The sequence below is a fragment of the Balearica regulorum genome, chromosome 3 (genome assembly GCF_011004875.1).
Source record: "Balearica regulorum gibbericeps isolate bBalReg1 chromosome 3, bBalReg1.pri, whole genome shotgun sequence".
NCBI lineage: Eukaryota > Metazoa > Chordata > Aves > Gruiformes > Gruidae > Balearica > Balearica regulorum.
This window is the reverse complement of record NC_046186.1, coordinates 106,422,253-106,437,456: the sequence shown is the minus strand read 5'-3', so window position 1 is coordinate 106,437,456 and position 15,204 is coordinate 106,422,253. Positions and strand designations below refer to the sequence as shown.

The following is a 15,204-nucleotide window of genomic DNA, read 5'->3' as shown; positions in this document are numbered from 1 at the left end:
GCATGTGAAGACTGGATAGAAGGCCCTTCCTTGTAGGTTTACAAAAATATATAGCCAATACCGTAGCTTAAGAAGTCAGTTTTACTCATTACAGAGATCCCCAAAAAGTATTAACTACTTTTCAGACATTCCAGACAAGGTCACTTATAACAAAAAAGGTCAAGTTCTCTAAAACAAGATTTTAAAAGTGGATCTTTCCTTCAAGTGAACAGGACATCTGTTTTTACGCTTAACTTTTTAGCCAGTTAAGACTGAATTTATTTAAGATTTTATGTGAACATATGCATAAACACAAATAAGTTTACTTTAAACACATCTGCACAGAAAAAAAAAAAGATTAACCCTTCAAAACATAACAGAGCAGGTCTGGTTAGTATGTATCTATTGCAAATCGTAAAGATTTTGTGCATTAGGCCCACCCATACAGAAAGCAGGGGAAAAGTCTCAATGAAAGAAAATTACTGTTCAAGTCTAAGTGGTGTTTTGAAGAGCCAGCAGCCTAAGTGACACCATGAAGCTAGTCACGGTATCCAAACAAGCAGACCTGCTTGGGCTACTAAAGCAGTGTATCCTCCTGAAGGTGTCATTTACTCCCAAGTTATTTTCTGTTTCGAAGGCGTTTAGATTTCCTAGGACAGTCTGTGGATTCAACCGCCTTCCTCCTTTTTCTAGGAGATTGTTCATTTGAGCCAGAACCTGAAGAATTTCCTACTGTGCTCTCCATCACCTCTCGCAGCTTGCGTTCAAGCTCAGCCAATCGGGCATTCTGTTCACCTATGATTTGGGTTTGCTCTAGCAGTTTCTGATCTTGATCTTGGAGTTGTTTCTGTTGCTCTTGTACTTTGATGCGAAGCTCTGAGATTTCCCGCTTTAGCGCTGTCAAGCCTGTGCCGTTTGCTTTTACTTGCTGCTGGAGTTTGGTGACTTCCTGTCTTGAAGGGTTCTGCTTGGAGAACAGCTGCATTGTTGTCAGTGCAGCAGAAGGCCCTGGAACTTCAGAGAAAACTGTGATTAATCGTCTACAACTTTAAGGTAAAAATTGTGTCCCAGTTTTCCTGTTTTGCTTATCCCTACTCCCCAAACAGGAATCTGAGTGCTAGTTGCAAATTATGTGAACATGTAAACAGATTGATCGTCACTGAAGTGTCTAACAAGAGCATACAGTATTTCAGAGCACAGCTAGTTTAATTCAAAATACCTAGATTTTCCGTAGTCTGGAAAATAGCTCATCATTCATTTTCTGTATATAAGCCCCCTTCCTTTTGCTGTATCAAAAATTCCTTACAGATGCTAAGTCAAAAACCCACAACATGTCTATAAATTACTTATTACAGAATAGACATATTAAATATATTTCAACAGAGCTGTAAAATTCTACTTAGTTGTAGACAGCTAAAGTTTGAATTTTTTGTGGTTTGGGGCTTAACAAGATATTTCAGTTTAACTTACTTTTTTGAAGGAAGGAATTTATTTTCCATGCTGCTTTAGAATCATTCTTCCTAAGTACTAAAACCATACTGGAATTTGAGCTTGGGAATGTTGATTTTAATAAAGTTCCTGCAAATTAAGGAGACTAACAGCTACTGTATAATTTCTCTCACCTTTTTCTATCATAAGAGATATCTGTTGCTTTTTCTGTTGTTTTATTCTTTCAGCAATGCTGTGCAAGTAAGATGCAACTTTTAAGTGCTACAAAGAACACTCTGGAACAGCCTAGAAGAGTCGTCTTCCTCCTCCTCTTTTTTTTTCCTTGAAGATGCCAGCATAGCTACAGTTGCGTGACACTAAAGGCTTGCTGTTCGAGAGTTTATGCTCCTCCCTCAAGACAAGATAGGCATTTTTATGCCACATAAAGCCTTGGCCTTGAAAAGCCAGTTGACATCAATTATGGTTTTGGGCAGTACTTCCTTAACAGAAGGAAGAGATTCAATGAGTTGAGGTATAATTAACAGGATATAATTAAGAGGTGGTATACATACTTACGGCCAAAAGGATGGACGGGACAACCAGGAACAAGCAGCAGCTCCTACAGTTAGGCCTATCATTTTTGCTCAAGATGTAATTTATTTTTTTAAAAAAAAATTCTATTAAGTTATCCTTTCAAAGAGTTAATTCCACAGTTCCTAAGAAGCATGAAAATGTTCAGCACAGGAAAAACACTACAGTTCTAGTAACTTTTTGCTTTTGGCCATTATATGAGGCAACTACATTAGGCTTTGGTTCACAAAAGTTCTGGAAAGCCTGACAGAGTATATGAAGGACCAGTCTAATTGTTTATTGATAGACTGTAATTTTAATTGCCTTTTCACTATTACCTATAAGTATTTTGGTTGTTAGTGTATACATTACACTATAAATATATGTTTTATATATATTTATACTATTTAGTGCCCCAGGAAAGTAAAAAAGCACATACAAGTACGTTCTACCTCTCTATGTACTACAACAGCTTAGGCTAATTCTTTGCTGATCGTCCTAAAAATAAAAGGCATCGAGTTGTCATCTCATACGCCAAATTTCAACCAAGTGCAATGATAAAGTCTCATTCATCAGTGGCACAAAAGCGTTTGTTCAATGAATACACACTATGCATAATTCTAACGTACATTCAAGTGACTGTTCTTTTGGTAGCACAAAGGCTCCTTAAATTTCCAAGCAAATGAATTTCAGTTAGCATTCTTAAGAAACAAGTATCATCAATATTTATGTAATAAAGCTTGCATTTAAGGGAGGGAGCTTTAAAAATACACAGTGCTGTGAATTTTTACAGAAAAACTAAATAAAACTTAACTATACATTGGAATTAATACCTGGGGCAGTTCCTATCAGACGTCCCGATACATCTGACCCAGGCATCTTTCTTTTCAGTATTGGAACAATCTTCTCATCAAAATATTCCATAGCCATGGAGGAAATGTCCCTTAGTTCTTGAAGAACTTCATGAGCTCTCTGAGGAGCTCTTGTAGAGTTTACATACCTTAGCACACGATAAATTTCATCTATTACCTAAAACATTTAAGAAGAATTAGGATTTTCTGATTAAGGCAAGATTATTTCAGATCATTCTAGAAGTTCTGGCATATTCAGGGGCTTTTACTACATACCTATTGCACACCACTGTGTGCTTTAGTTCTAGATCAGCTTTTTGAAATGAAGTCCTGTTTGTGATACATCAGAGAAGCTATTCACTTGATCTATCACAACAACTCTCTTTAAACTCATGAAATAATGCTCATTGTGTGAAATTTTGGTTTACTGCATCCATACTTGAGTTCTAAGTTATATAAATCTATACTCAGCAGAGCATAATCATTTCTTTTTAAAGAACCTGAAGCAAAATACTCTAAGCCACTCTTCAGAGCAGTCACTCCCCCCAGCCAGTTACGAAGGCATCGGAAACACATGAATGGAACAGCAAGAATTATCCTTATGTCAGTCTGAAGAGCTGTAAATATTTACTTGAGTCCACTTGCATACACTCAAAATATTGCAATATTCAGGTTAAGTCCAAAATAGATTAATTTATAAAACATCAATCCACTGCCAACAGAAAACATAAACACCTTTTTAACAGGTTTGACAAGTCCTCTGGTGAGGACAAATACAGATAGATGAACGATGTCTCGCCAATCTATGAATTACAGTCTGAGGCAGGTCAAGATAGGTGTGCTGGTCTCTTATTACCCAAACTACTGACACAGGTATTTTGCACAGGATTAAGAATGGTTGAAGAGTCTCCTGAAGAACACAGATCTTAAGGACTTAGAAACATAAGTGAGACAATACAGTTGCATCTTGTGTTTTCATAAAGGAAGCTTAGCTAAAAAACATTGCAAAAGCTAGACAAGACTGAAGTGTCTCATCACGCAACAAGCTTATAAAAGAATTCTCTAATTTTACCCACATTATATCCTGTTAGCAAAAACATCCTCAAAGCATTCTCCTGCAATCCTCAACGGAAAATCTTGCAGCAGCGCTCTGCTATCACCAGGAACCTCCACACAGTAAGCTGTACCACAAATCAGGATTCACGTACTCTAATACAAATTCACTTCCCAACAATTCTGTGGCAGTTTCATTCAAATGAAATTTCCTGAGGAAAGCAGGGCAGGTGGGGGGGGAAACCACAGACCATAAATGAACACTAAGCCTTGAATCTGCCTGACCAAGATAGGATTTTCTGGTGAATTGGTAACTATGCTGAGAGCGCAGCAGCGCCAGCAAGCTCATACACTAAGTAAATAATTAAAAAAAAAAATTTTAGCTGTTAGAATACAAACAAGGTCTTTAGGACTCAGTGCCCACAAGGAAAACGGCTGGCAAGCTCACTTGCCCAACTCCTACACATCCCAGGTCTCGACTGCTTATTGCCTTTCCATCTACTGTTCAGAACAAAAAGGCAACATTTCTTTTAAGTATTCCATTTACTATGTGAGTATCAAGGATTTGAGTTTGACTTTATGTTGCATTACTTTTTTTAAAATACACAGGATATATAAAGTCAAATAAGCATAAATATATTAAACTATAATGATTTTTAAATTAATTAAATATCAAGTCAACAAGAGTGTACAGAAATCAAGTTACCTCTTCAAGACAAAAAATACATTTCATGCTGGCAGTCTATCCTACTGTACTGAATGTAGAAATGCCTGCCATGCTTCCCCTGAATCCAACAGCCAATTTTTCCATTCATCCCAGCAATTCAGTAATTTGCCCATGAAAAATTAATACCAGCATATCCAAACCTCACATGGAAAGATCAATGAATAAAGTATTAGTCTAAATGTTCACAGATCTTGTTTCAACCCTGACCTGTACCAGTCTTCCTCAGATCATGATTTTGTCAATTCCCTTGTGCACTTCTGTTTTCACAGCTCATTAAACAGTGGTGTCTCCGATGTACATCTTGCTTGCATAATTTATATTTTATGTTGGGGTAGCATACTGAAACACCAGAATTGTTCAGTAGTCTTAATATTTAACACACTATCTACATTTAAAACTAATTCCACCTACTGTACAAAAACACCCCATCCACTGTAATACTGAACAGTGCTTCCACATACTAAATATCTTAATTCAATTAATCTGAAGGACTCAAACCCTTAAAAAAGGTGCCTAAAATCTTCCTGATTGACTGAGTGCTTAGTGTTATACATAGACTAAATCACTACATCTTCTGAAGACCTGGCCTCCAGCTGTTTTGTACAATTAAAATTCAGAATGAAACCATACATATCATGTGTTTCTCGTAAAAGATTGTATAGGATGTATATGTCACAAGTCAAACTTCAGAATTAAGAAAGAATCTAAGGGAAAATGGAAAGCAAGTTTAAAATAATTAGTATTTAGATATAGTCTGGTTCACTCATTTCACACTGCCTGTTGTAGGAGAGTATAGGCGCATGTGTGTGTTTGCAAGTATCTGAAACACAGTGTATATATATACACATTATATAAATTTGTCCCAGGTTAAGTTACACAATCATATTTTTTAGACACAGATATACATTTACATAATATAGTCTACATTTTACCTTTCCAGGTATGAAGCAACAGAGATTAGAATCCACATACTTCATGAAAGTCATATTTAACAGAGAGAGCCTCGTTTCTACAGCAGCAAGGATGTCTGCATGACGAGCTAATGAATGGTTTCTTCTTTCAGACTCCCGTCTGGAAGACAGACCATTAAACGACACGGATTTAACAATGAGGCAACAAAATGAAACTATAACAGTTGCTTGAGTTAATTTCACCCTTAAAACCTTCTGAGATTTGAAAATGTAACCACTAATATTAGTTCTGTCTTCATGGAAAGAAACTGATACGGACAGAGAACCAGCTAGTAATAGCACACTACGCTTTCTTAGACAAAATTTGTTCTCTAAATAATTACTACATCTTCTGTGACCCATAAAGTCTATATGTAATTTAGGACTATTTAAAAATAAGCTTTCAGTACTAACTAGCATAAGACACTGAGTCAGTGTGAATATTTTTAAACCCCCCCCATATTCCTACAGTTATATCACTGCTTACTACAAAGTTTAGGTTGAGATATAAGCTCTTTTGACAGTACTTTGTACAGTAAGTAGCATTTAGTTGCTTCACTCTGACTGGGAAATCTGACAGGACATAGCAGCAGCTGCATTTAGTCACCAGAAAGAGGAAAAAAGACATTGCTTTAGTGAGAAACTAGTTCCCAGTAATACCCACATGTCAAACCCTCCCTCCCTTTTCCCTGTTTAATCTTTGGCACTGGAAAACCTTGCTTTTTTTTTTAAGCAGTTGTAGATAATCATCAGTGAAGGCAGACGGTCTTGAAAAGGAATGGCATTTATTCTCTCCTAGGAGTCTTTCTTGATTTGCCAGAAGAGTTGAGTAATACAGGACCCACTCTTCTTTTCTCTGTATAAAATACCGGAGACACTTTCCAATATTCCAGTTCCTAGTATACAACAACTTACATTCATCCACACCATTATTTTGTAATTAGATCTTAGGTTCAAGGTGCTTTTGGAAAAAAAAAAAGAAGTTAAACCAAATGTGATTCAAATTTTCAAGATATAGAAGTTGAATTAGCTAGCCAGAAATTTCAATATTCTGCTTAGAAGAATCTAGCACATTTAAATTTAACTATAGTTTTAACTGGTACATACCTTGGAAGCTGAGCTTTAACTTGCTTTTGACACAAGTTGTGGTATCTTTCCACTTTCAGAAATCCCTGATTTAACATTCGTTGGCAAACCAAGTCCATTCGCTTACAAACCTGTATTTAAGTAAAAAGAAAAACTTAAGGCTCAATTAAGGCCACAAGTCACTTTTACTATTATCTTATCCATACTTGCTGGGTCGTAAAAGATTCTCTTATCAGTTTTTGCTCCATTTCAAGAAGCAGAAACTGCAGTTGAGCTTAAGGTATCACCATCTCTAACAATGGTCCTGATTCTCCAAAAAGGAGCAGCTATGTTCCACACAGGTCACAAATTAATCCCCTAATATTGCCTAATGAGACAGCAGGCTGAATTCCACTCACATATAAACAGATATAATTTTTCCTGATTTCAATGGAAGTTGCAAATGCCTGTGCCTAGCTTTTAACTTGGCCTCCACAGTGATTCTGGTAGATCACGTTAATATTTTGTAGTCTCAAAAAGAAGCCTTTAAAAACAAGAAATTATGATGGTTTTCCTTCAGCATTTAAGGCTTATGTTTTTGAAGACAGCCAAAATTAAATTTAAAAACTTTTGCAATACAGTGCACATAAAGCGAGATTCCTTTTCACATAAAAAAAATAATCTTTTCTTCTCTGTTCAGCAGATTCCTTTATTTGCAATGATGGATCCCAATAGCTTAAATGTTTTGCACAGATTTAGGGAAAAAGGACATTAATAGCTGCAGAAGACATAATAAACTGCTAAATTGAAATCTTCACCAAGTAACCAGTTACAAGACAAAGCCAACTTGTACAAAAGTTTAAAGCAGTTGCAATTCAGTTCTGAAGACGTGAGAGCTCAGTGAACCAACTGTCCTTTGAAATTGTTATTTTTTATACTGAAGTGCACAACTCCCACTGTGACCCCACTTTCCAATGGATTAGCTTGGGAGTGTTTTTTGAAAAAAACACCACCACCACAAAAACCAAAACAACCAAACCCCCCACATCCTCCTCCCCCCCCACCTTATTTCATAACTTTGAAATCTACATAGTTTATACCTTGAGGAAGAAGATTCTCACTTCTAGAAAAGCCTGCAATTATTTTCTGTGTATTCAGAAGGCACTACTTGAAGTTCTACTCTCCGTGAGTCTTCCTCTAGTCACTGCTAATTTAAGTTCTGTGAGTAAGAACCAATCATTTTCAAACAGATCTGTATTAACAGACTATTAAGTAACTGCTGTCGATCTGCCTGTGCTCCTTTGTATTAGATCCTCGTTAACAGTCAAAGGAGAATGATCAGACAGACTAAGTACAGAGGTATAGTCTGTGTACACTTCTCCCCCCACATTCACTAGAATCAGCTAAATCATTTCTAGTGTATAAAAAAAATGCTGGCCCTTCAACTACAGGAAGGAGGAAATGGTCACATTTCTTCTCAGATATCAGGTGCATTAGGGATGCCTAGATCTGATACCATTTTTGAGTACAAGACTTAACAGCTTACTTGGAGTTCTAATGCTACGAACCCCCTGAACTAGGAACTAGTACCTGCACAAGGGCTTTGTTAGCTAAGCGATTATTCAGCATGAGAGAAAAACAATCCTAGACACACTATGAGCTACAAATTCAGAGGAAGCACAGAAAGAGTGATTTTCATCATGTGCATACTGACACCTGGTGGCAGCGAGGGCCTTTGAGTTTGCTGAAGCCCTCCCACATCCAAAAGTAGGTTGGAATGGGTAACACTAGATTTCTTAAACACTGTATTTGCTCCAATTTCTGGAATTACCCATATTTGTGCCATAATCAGTCTAGAACCCAAACATTGAACAGATAACAGGTACCAAAAGGGTGCGTCTGCAACTTATTTTACCAATCACCTCTTAATTCTGAGCTGGTTCCTGATGACACCATTTAATCCACATGGCACTCATATATAGGAACGATATACCTCTTTTAGACTGCACAGCCAGCACTCATATGCAAAGTAGCATCATTACACTTTTAAGTGTCCATATTAGTCCAACACAGTTTGATGCTAGCTATTCAATGGACCATAAGAAAGTAAATTTGCTCATATTTGTATCTGCAATTTTTGTTAATATTTTCTTGTTCTAGCCATCAAGCCAAAAGAGCCCAAGTTTCCTCAAATGTCAAGTCCAACCAGACAGCCTGTCCAAATTTCAGTGTTAGAAAGTTATTCCAAGTCCATGTGAAAAACAGAACGAGGTGGTCGCTTCTTAGCGTGCTGACTTATATGCGATAACAGCTTCTATGAAAGAACTAATTTTCCACTTCACTTGTAAACAAACTAATCTGGCATAATCTACTAGACGACTACTACCAGCTTCCCTTTCCTCAAGCAAACCTTATGTCTTCCGAGCTTCACTAACAGATAACCAATATCAAAACAGAGATAAAAACATCCTAAAGTATTTCGATTCAATATGTTCTTTTTCTTAGAGGATAGACGGACATCATGTTTCATAATGCCTTTCTAGGGTAAAGTAAGTGACAAAACATTGATGATTTCAGCAAGAAGCTTTAAAATAGAAGATTTACTGAAACTGTGGGAAGATTAAAGCCATGCTGTCCAAAGGCTATCAGGCCTTAGTTATGCCATGCAAAAAAAAAAAGACCACAAGTTTGCTGCAGAATCTAAGACACTTCTGATGTGTGTCAGAATCCAAGATAACCTTCTCAGAGTGTTCATGGAAGGAGGTTGTGGACTGGTTGTTTTTAATCACGCTTGCTGTAGCAATAGCCTGAATGGAAGTGCATTTCCAAGCTCAGACGTGTGAGTGAAAAGAAACTGGAATATAAGAATTTCATTATTATCCCACTGAGGTAAAAAATCCCGAGCTTCTGTAAGTCATTTTAAAAAAATCAGAGTAAAAGAAGCCTTCAAAAGCTGCAAGATAGCTAGCTTCCACATCAGTATGCATACTAGGCTGCAGCTTGTCCAGATCATTACAGCTTCAGACATAATGATCTTCTGGGTTTTCTGCGTTTCTCTTATGATGACATATCAGAGGAAGTAGATGAAGTAAATACTCCAAAGAGCTGAAAGCAAAGTGCTGCTGCTTTTCCTTCAATTTGCTTTATCTGAGCAAAAGTTTGAAAACTCGGGATCTGCACCGAGGCATAATTTCAGAGAAGATTGCATTCTGAATACCTACTGTTCTGTCTCCATTACTGTAGATCCACTTCTCTGCTTAACCAGTAGGTGCTTCATTTATGCTTTTAAATGCAGCAACACCAGAAATAGCAGAAAGCATTATGCTCAGGAAAGCAAGTGCTTCTTTGCACAATGAGGGGCCCATGGTCTTGCCTTGCCCAATGGCAATCATCATAAGCAGGAAATGTTCTTTACCTCATACTTTGGTGACAGAAAAAGACTTATGGATCTTAAGCCTTAGATTATGCTCCTCATTATGCTCTATCTAAACAATACAGGTTCCTATCTCTATTTTAATCTGAGAGCTTGCTGATGTTCTATGTCCTCCCACCCACCCAACTCCTTAGCCTGTCTTTGTCTTCTTGTACACACTCTAGCTCCAACAGCAGTTCAACTCAAAGTTTTCTTGGTGGGTTTTTTTTTTTGTTTGCTTTGTTGTTTTTTTTTATAATCAGTGAGCTAAGGTGATCCAGAAAAAGAAAGAGATTAGGACATTCATTTCCTTCAACGCTGGGATCCAGAGAATGCATCAAAGCAATCAATTTAGGGAATCCGCATTTTGTGTCTACGCATGTATGATCAAACTTCGTTTGGGTTGATCGATGTCCTGGATCGTATCTTCCTACCCTCCTCAAGGTGCTTTATCTCATGGAATGCCACATTCTAAGGGGTTAACGAGGCTGCTTTGGGGCACATTTTTAATATGCGTAAGACCTAAGCAATTTAGTCCCTGTCATTCAATTAATGTGGTCCTGCAATGTACCTTTAGCAGAATACTACTCATTACAAGATACATCCATTCATCTTTGATAAGCAGCTCAAGTCTGTTTTCACAGAGAAGAAAAATTTACTGTTTGTGCAAGACATATCTTAGAGCAAGAATATACAAGTATCTCCCAAGGCTACTTGCAATCTTTAAAAATCTGAAAGTGATGAAATTTCATTATGAATTTATGCCTAAGCATTGTTATTTTTAAAGGCTACCTTAGTTCTCCATCAACAGCATCTGGAGTTATGTAAAACATCCAGTCTCTTCCTCTGTTTATAGCCTTCAATGAATCAACAAAAGAACACTTTTAGTTCTGAATGGCCATCCCAAAAGACCTAGCTTAACAAAGACAAGTGTACTTTCTTCTCAGAAGAATGCTCATAATGCCTTCTGATGTGCTTAAGGGAACAGTAAGGTATTTGATGGAGATTAAGTTTCTTGGCTGTCACTGACTCAAAAATTAAAAATAGGGAAAGAACAACTGAATAGTTTCACATCTAGTATTGTTCCATGTGTGTGTCAAAGTTGATATTTATCTAGCATGGTTTTGCACATTTCTGGAACTTCTGAAAGGGGCAGTCTTCTTCCAGAAAAATGAACTTGTAGGTGCTACATAAGAAGTAAAATGTAACACTTTTATGCTCCCTTAAGTAGCACCCAGAGTTACACAGCTGGTTAGTCCTTACACCACCATCTTTCCTATTCTGAACTTCACTGCTGACAAAGCATTGCTTATAAACATTAACTTAGCCCTACAGAAAGAAAAAACCTTCTATTGACTAGCGATAGCTACCATTTATAAAATGCAATGGGAAAGCTGCAGCAAAGGGCTATGTCTAGTGTTGCAATACAGACCACACAAACACTAAGCATACCCAAGCAGTATACATCTCTTCCCTTTATTCAAGCTGTAAGTACTCAAAAGCAGAGGCTGCAATCCAAAAAGGCAGCACTACATCTATTTCACACATCCACAACCTACACTCACAGAAGTGAGTCTTTAGTGGACTGACAACATTCTAGAAGTATTTAGGTAGTGGTGTACTCGGTGCAGTATGAATAAAAACAGATTTTCTGCTTGAAGAGCTTTTGGTTTAAAGTTACAGTCAGGATGCAACACTTCAGGTTGCTGATCCAGGCCACACGCAGTCTAATTTTCTGCAGAAATATGCTTGTAATATTATCCAGTTTAGGCCAATAAAGATCTTAAAATAGAAACAATACAGTACATGCAAGTTTACTGGTTACGTAAGCTATGCATTAATTCCCTCACTAGTATTCCATTTACAACCTCATAAGAAATTCAGTAAGATAGCAGCTTATCATATTATGTCATAGTTTACATGAGGCTCCTTATGCAGGCAGTTAAAGATCGATATATGCTGATCTCACTGACAGCTGTGATTTTTTTTTTTGCATTCTAAAGTTTGGAGGTAGAGGTAATATCTTTTATTAGATCTGCTACTATGACTGCAAGAAACAGGCAGCCTTTCAGTCAGACAAGGGTTTTCTTAAGTCTTCTTTACTGCCCATTTATTTCTAGATAGGGTAGGGTCCTTGGAGCAGCAGGGTCACCATCTCCTACACTTGTAGACTTAAGCTCTATAAGTAAAAATAAATACACACATGAGACACAATAGACTAGCCCCCCAAGAAAAGCAGTCACTAGGAGATATAAGCCTCCAGCAGCCCAGTAATTTCTTAGAGAGGTCGAACAGAATGAAAGAAGTAAGAGATGGTAAAAGACCCTTAGGAATGCGTGTATAGAGGCACACACCTACATGCTCGTACCCAAGGCTCGGGGGCGGTTCGGGAGAGGGGAGAACGACCCATCCCACCCCACTCCATCCCGCCCCTTCCCCGGCGAGAGCAGCAGCCCGGCGGGGGGCGGCGGGGGCCGCCGACACCTCCCCACCTCCTCCCAGCGCTGCTCCCGCCCCGGGGCCGGCGGCGCCCGACCAGCGAGGCGGGTTTCCCCCGGCGGGCCCGGGTCCCGGCCGCAACAAGGCTCCTCGGTCGCCCGCCCCGCCGCCTCCCTTCTCCTCCCCGGCCCCTACCAGGCGGAGCTGGCTCGTCTCATCGTAGGACAGGAAGCTGAGGATGCTCTCGATCGCCACGATGGGCAGCCCCATGAGCGTGTTGCTCTGAGGCGGCGGCTCCAAGGGCGCCAGAGCCTCGGGAGACTCCGAGACCGGGGGCGGGGAGAGCCGCGCCGAGCCCAGGGCGCCGCCTTCCCCGTCCGACAGGAGCCGCTCCTCCGGCGCCGCCATCTTGGAGCCCGTCCTTCCTCCACTGAGGGAGGGGAGTGAGCCTTCCTATGACGACACTTCCGCCCCCGTATGTACCGGACGGAATGCCCCGCCCCGCCCGGCCGCTTGGGGGTGGCAGAGCGCGAGAGCGGGGCGGCCGTTGCTGTCCCTCGGCGGCCCGGCCCCGCCCCGGCAGTGCCGCCCGCCCGGGGCTGCCCTCGGCGAGGAGTCCACAGGCACTGAGGTGCCTGCAGGGGCGGGGCGGGGCGGCCGCTACAGGACTGCGCCTCGGGAGACACGTCTGCCGGCTGAGGGAGGACCCCGAGGCGTGGTGAAGGAGGCTGCTCCAAATTCCCCGCCCTCCCCCCTCCAAGTGCTGGGCACCCAAGCAGGGGCGGATTGAAAACAAGTGATTGGAAATAAATCTTTGCTACCGTGTGTAACGAAAGCACGAGACTGGCTGTCTGCGAGGGCAGTGGAGGATGGAAGCACAAGCAGGGTTTGATAAGGGTGCCTGGGCGCACGGGGAACGCGACCGCGCGCCCGGTGTGTTCCTTAGGCGAGGGACAGAAGCAACCTACTGCCTGGCTCAGGGAGATGGCACCATGAGCTCCCTACACCAGCAGTCCGACCCTGCACAACGGGCCTTTTGCACGTTAAGTCTTACGTGGGTCGTTGTGAAGCTACAGGGCTTTTTTCTTCCTGCTCTGTGGAAGAAGAAACCCAAGGGTAAGGTAGCTGAGGAGGCTGGAGAAGCTCACAGAGATATAGGCTATCCTGAGCCGGAAGGGACCCATGAAGATCATCCGGGCCTGCTCCTCACTCCACGCAGGGCAACCTAAAAGTTAAACCATGTATATATATCCAAATGCTTCTTGAACACCGACATGCCGTGACCCCTTCCCTGGGGAGCCTGTTCCTGTGCCAGACCACCCTCTGTGAGGAGCTTTTCCCTGATGCCCAACCTGAACTTTCTCTGAGGGAGCTTTACACCATACCCTCGCACCTTATGGCCAGACACAGGAGAAGAGAGATCAGCACCTCCCTGTCCATGCCCCCTCCTGAGGTAATTGTGTGAGAAGGACAGTTGAGTTACAGTGAGGCAGCTACAGGATGGAAAAATACCTCTGTAGCTCACGAGGTGCAGCTACATACTTCTTAGAAATGGAATCCAGGCCTTTCTATTCTACATATAGATGGGTGAGCGCCCTCCTTTTGTGTCCAACCTGGGCCTCCCCGCCTTGGGCTGGAGGGGCAGGGGGAGCCCCAGCAGCCCAGAGGAGCAGTGGGTGTGCAGTTCTGCTGTCGGCCTTTGGGGGTCAGAGCCAGCTGGCAAAAAACAGGGCTGCCCACAAAACGCTGCCTGGCACCAGACATTATTGAGGAGGCAAAATACCCAGAATAAAACAAATTCTGCTCCTTTATTTGCCTTTAATTCTCTGTATTGGGAATGTTTCTTGGATGTAATAGCTGGGACAGCAAAGGGATGGGACCAAAGGCTATTTCTAGAACATCCCCTGGTGCTTCTGAGCGTGGTCACGGACACATACACCATTGTTTCACAACCATTTTAGCCCGACACAACTTGACACAACTATTGGAAGGTATGGTGCTAGTCTCTTTGCCTTCAGCTGCTGCTGCTGCTTTTTTGACGTCAGTAGCATTGAGCTTGTGTGCTTGACTGGGGCAGCTGGTGCTGTTGAAGACTGACTTGCCAAAGAAAATCAGTAGATGCATGCCAGAAGTGACAGTAGCAAAGTGTATGGGAAAAAGCCATAAAATGTTTGGGGAGAATGGGACCACTCATTGCAGTACCTGCACCAAGGTAGTACAGCTTAAAATATTACAGGACTAAAGCATTAGCTGCCTGCAGCATCCCTGTACATTTTTTTTCAGCCAGGCTTCTTCTCTTTGAAGCTTTATCTTAACCCATTTCTTTCATGCACAACTTCCCCCTTTGCTTGGAAACCCACCTGCAATCTCTTTCTTAAAAGAAAAAAATTGCAACTGGAAAAGAATTAACTTGGGAGCAGAGCAATTGCAAGTGTAAGCCTTTATGTGTGTCATCCTAATGGCATTCCAAAAATGTGCACTGAAATTAATATTTCCTTTTTGGGAGCAGAACACTGTGTGCCTTGTACGGATTTGGAAGTGTTTTGCTCCCCCTGCCCCTCAGCTCATCAATGCTGCTGTAAAATGATCTGGCTATCTTGGAACAAGCGTTTTATTCTTCTGCATGATTTTAGGACCTGATCTCCTTTCACATGCACACTCAGCAGTTCAAAACACACTCAGGAGAATTCTTTATAAACTTGTGACTTGGCATGTGACATTTGGGCTGGC

General features: G+C 40.9%; 1 protein-coding gene across 1 annotated transcript; it reads right to left on the bottom strand.

The window, feature by feature from the left end:
- Nucleotides 1-63: 63 nt before the first annotated feature.
- On the bottom strand, nucleotides 64-13,017 carry FBXO28 (F-box protein 28). The gene is made up of 5 exons (XM_075749344.1): nucleotides 12,670-13,017; nucleotides 6,666-6,775; nucleotides 5,541-5,679; nucleotides 2,811-3,006; nucleotides 64-993 (listed from the first exon to the last, which is right to left on the bottom strand). Exons 1-5 carry the CDS (start codon nucleotides 12,880-12,882, stop codon nucleotides 599-601), a joined length of 1,053 nt encoding a protein of 350 aa, XP_075605459.1. The 5' UTR covers nucleotides 12,883-13,017; the 3' UTR covers nucleotides 64-598.
- Between the last annotated feature and the right edge of the window lie 2,187 nt (nucleotides 13,018-15,204).

What these genes read in the sequence shown, in the direction of transcription:
- FBXO28 (XM_075749344.1), bottom strand. Translation starts at nt 12,882, where the DNA reads ATGGCGGCGCCGGAGGAGCGGCTCCTGTCGGACGGGGAAGGCGGCGCC. An exon ending in GTTAAAGCTCAGCTTCCAAG is followed by an intron (nt 5,680 to 6,665) that starts GTATGTACCAGT and finishes TCTGTCTTCCAG; the next exon opens with ACGGGAGTCTGAAAGAAGAA. An exon ending in GTTGCTTCATACCTGGAAAG is followed by an intron (nt 3,007 to 5,540) that starts GTAAAATGTAGA and finishes TAAATGTTTTAG; the next exon opens with GTAATAGATGAAATTTATCG.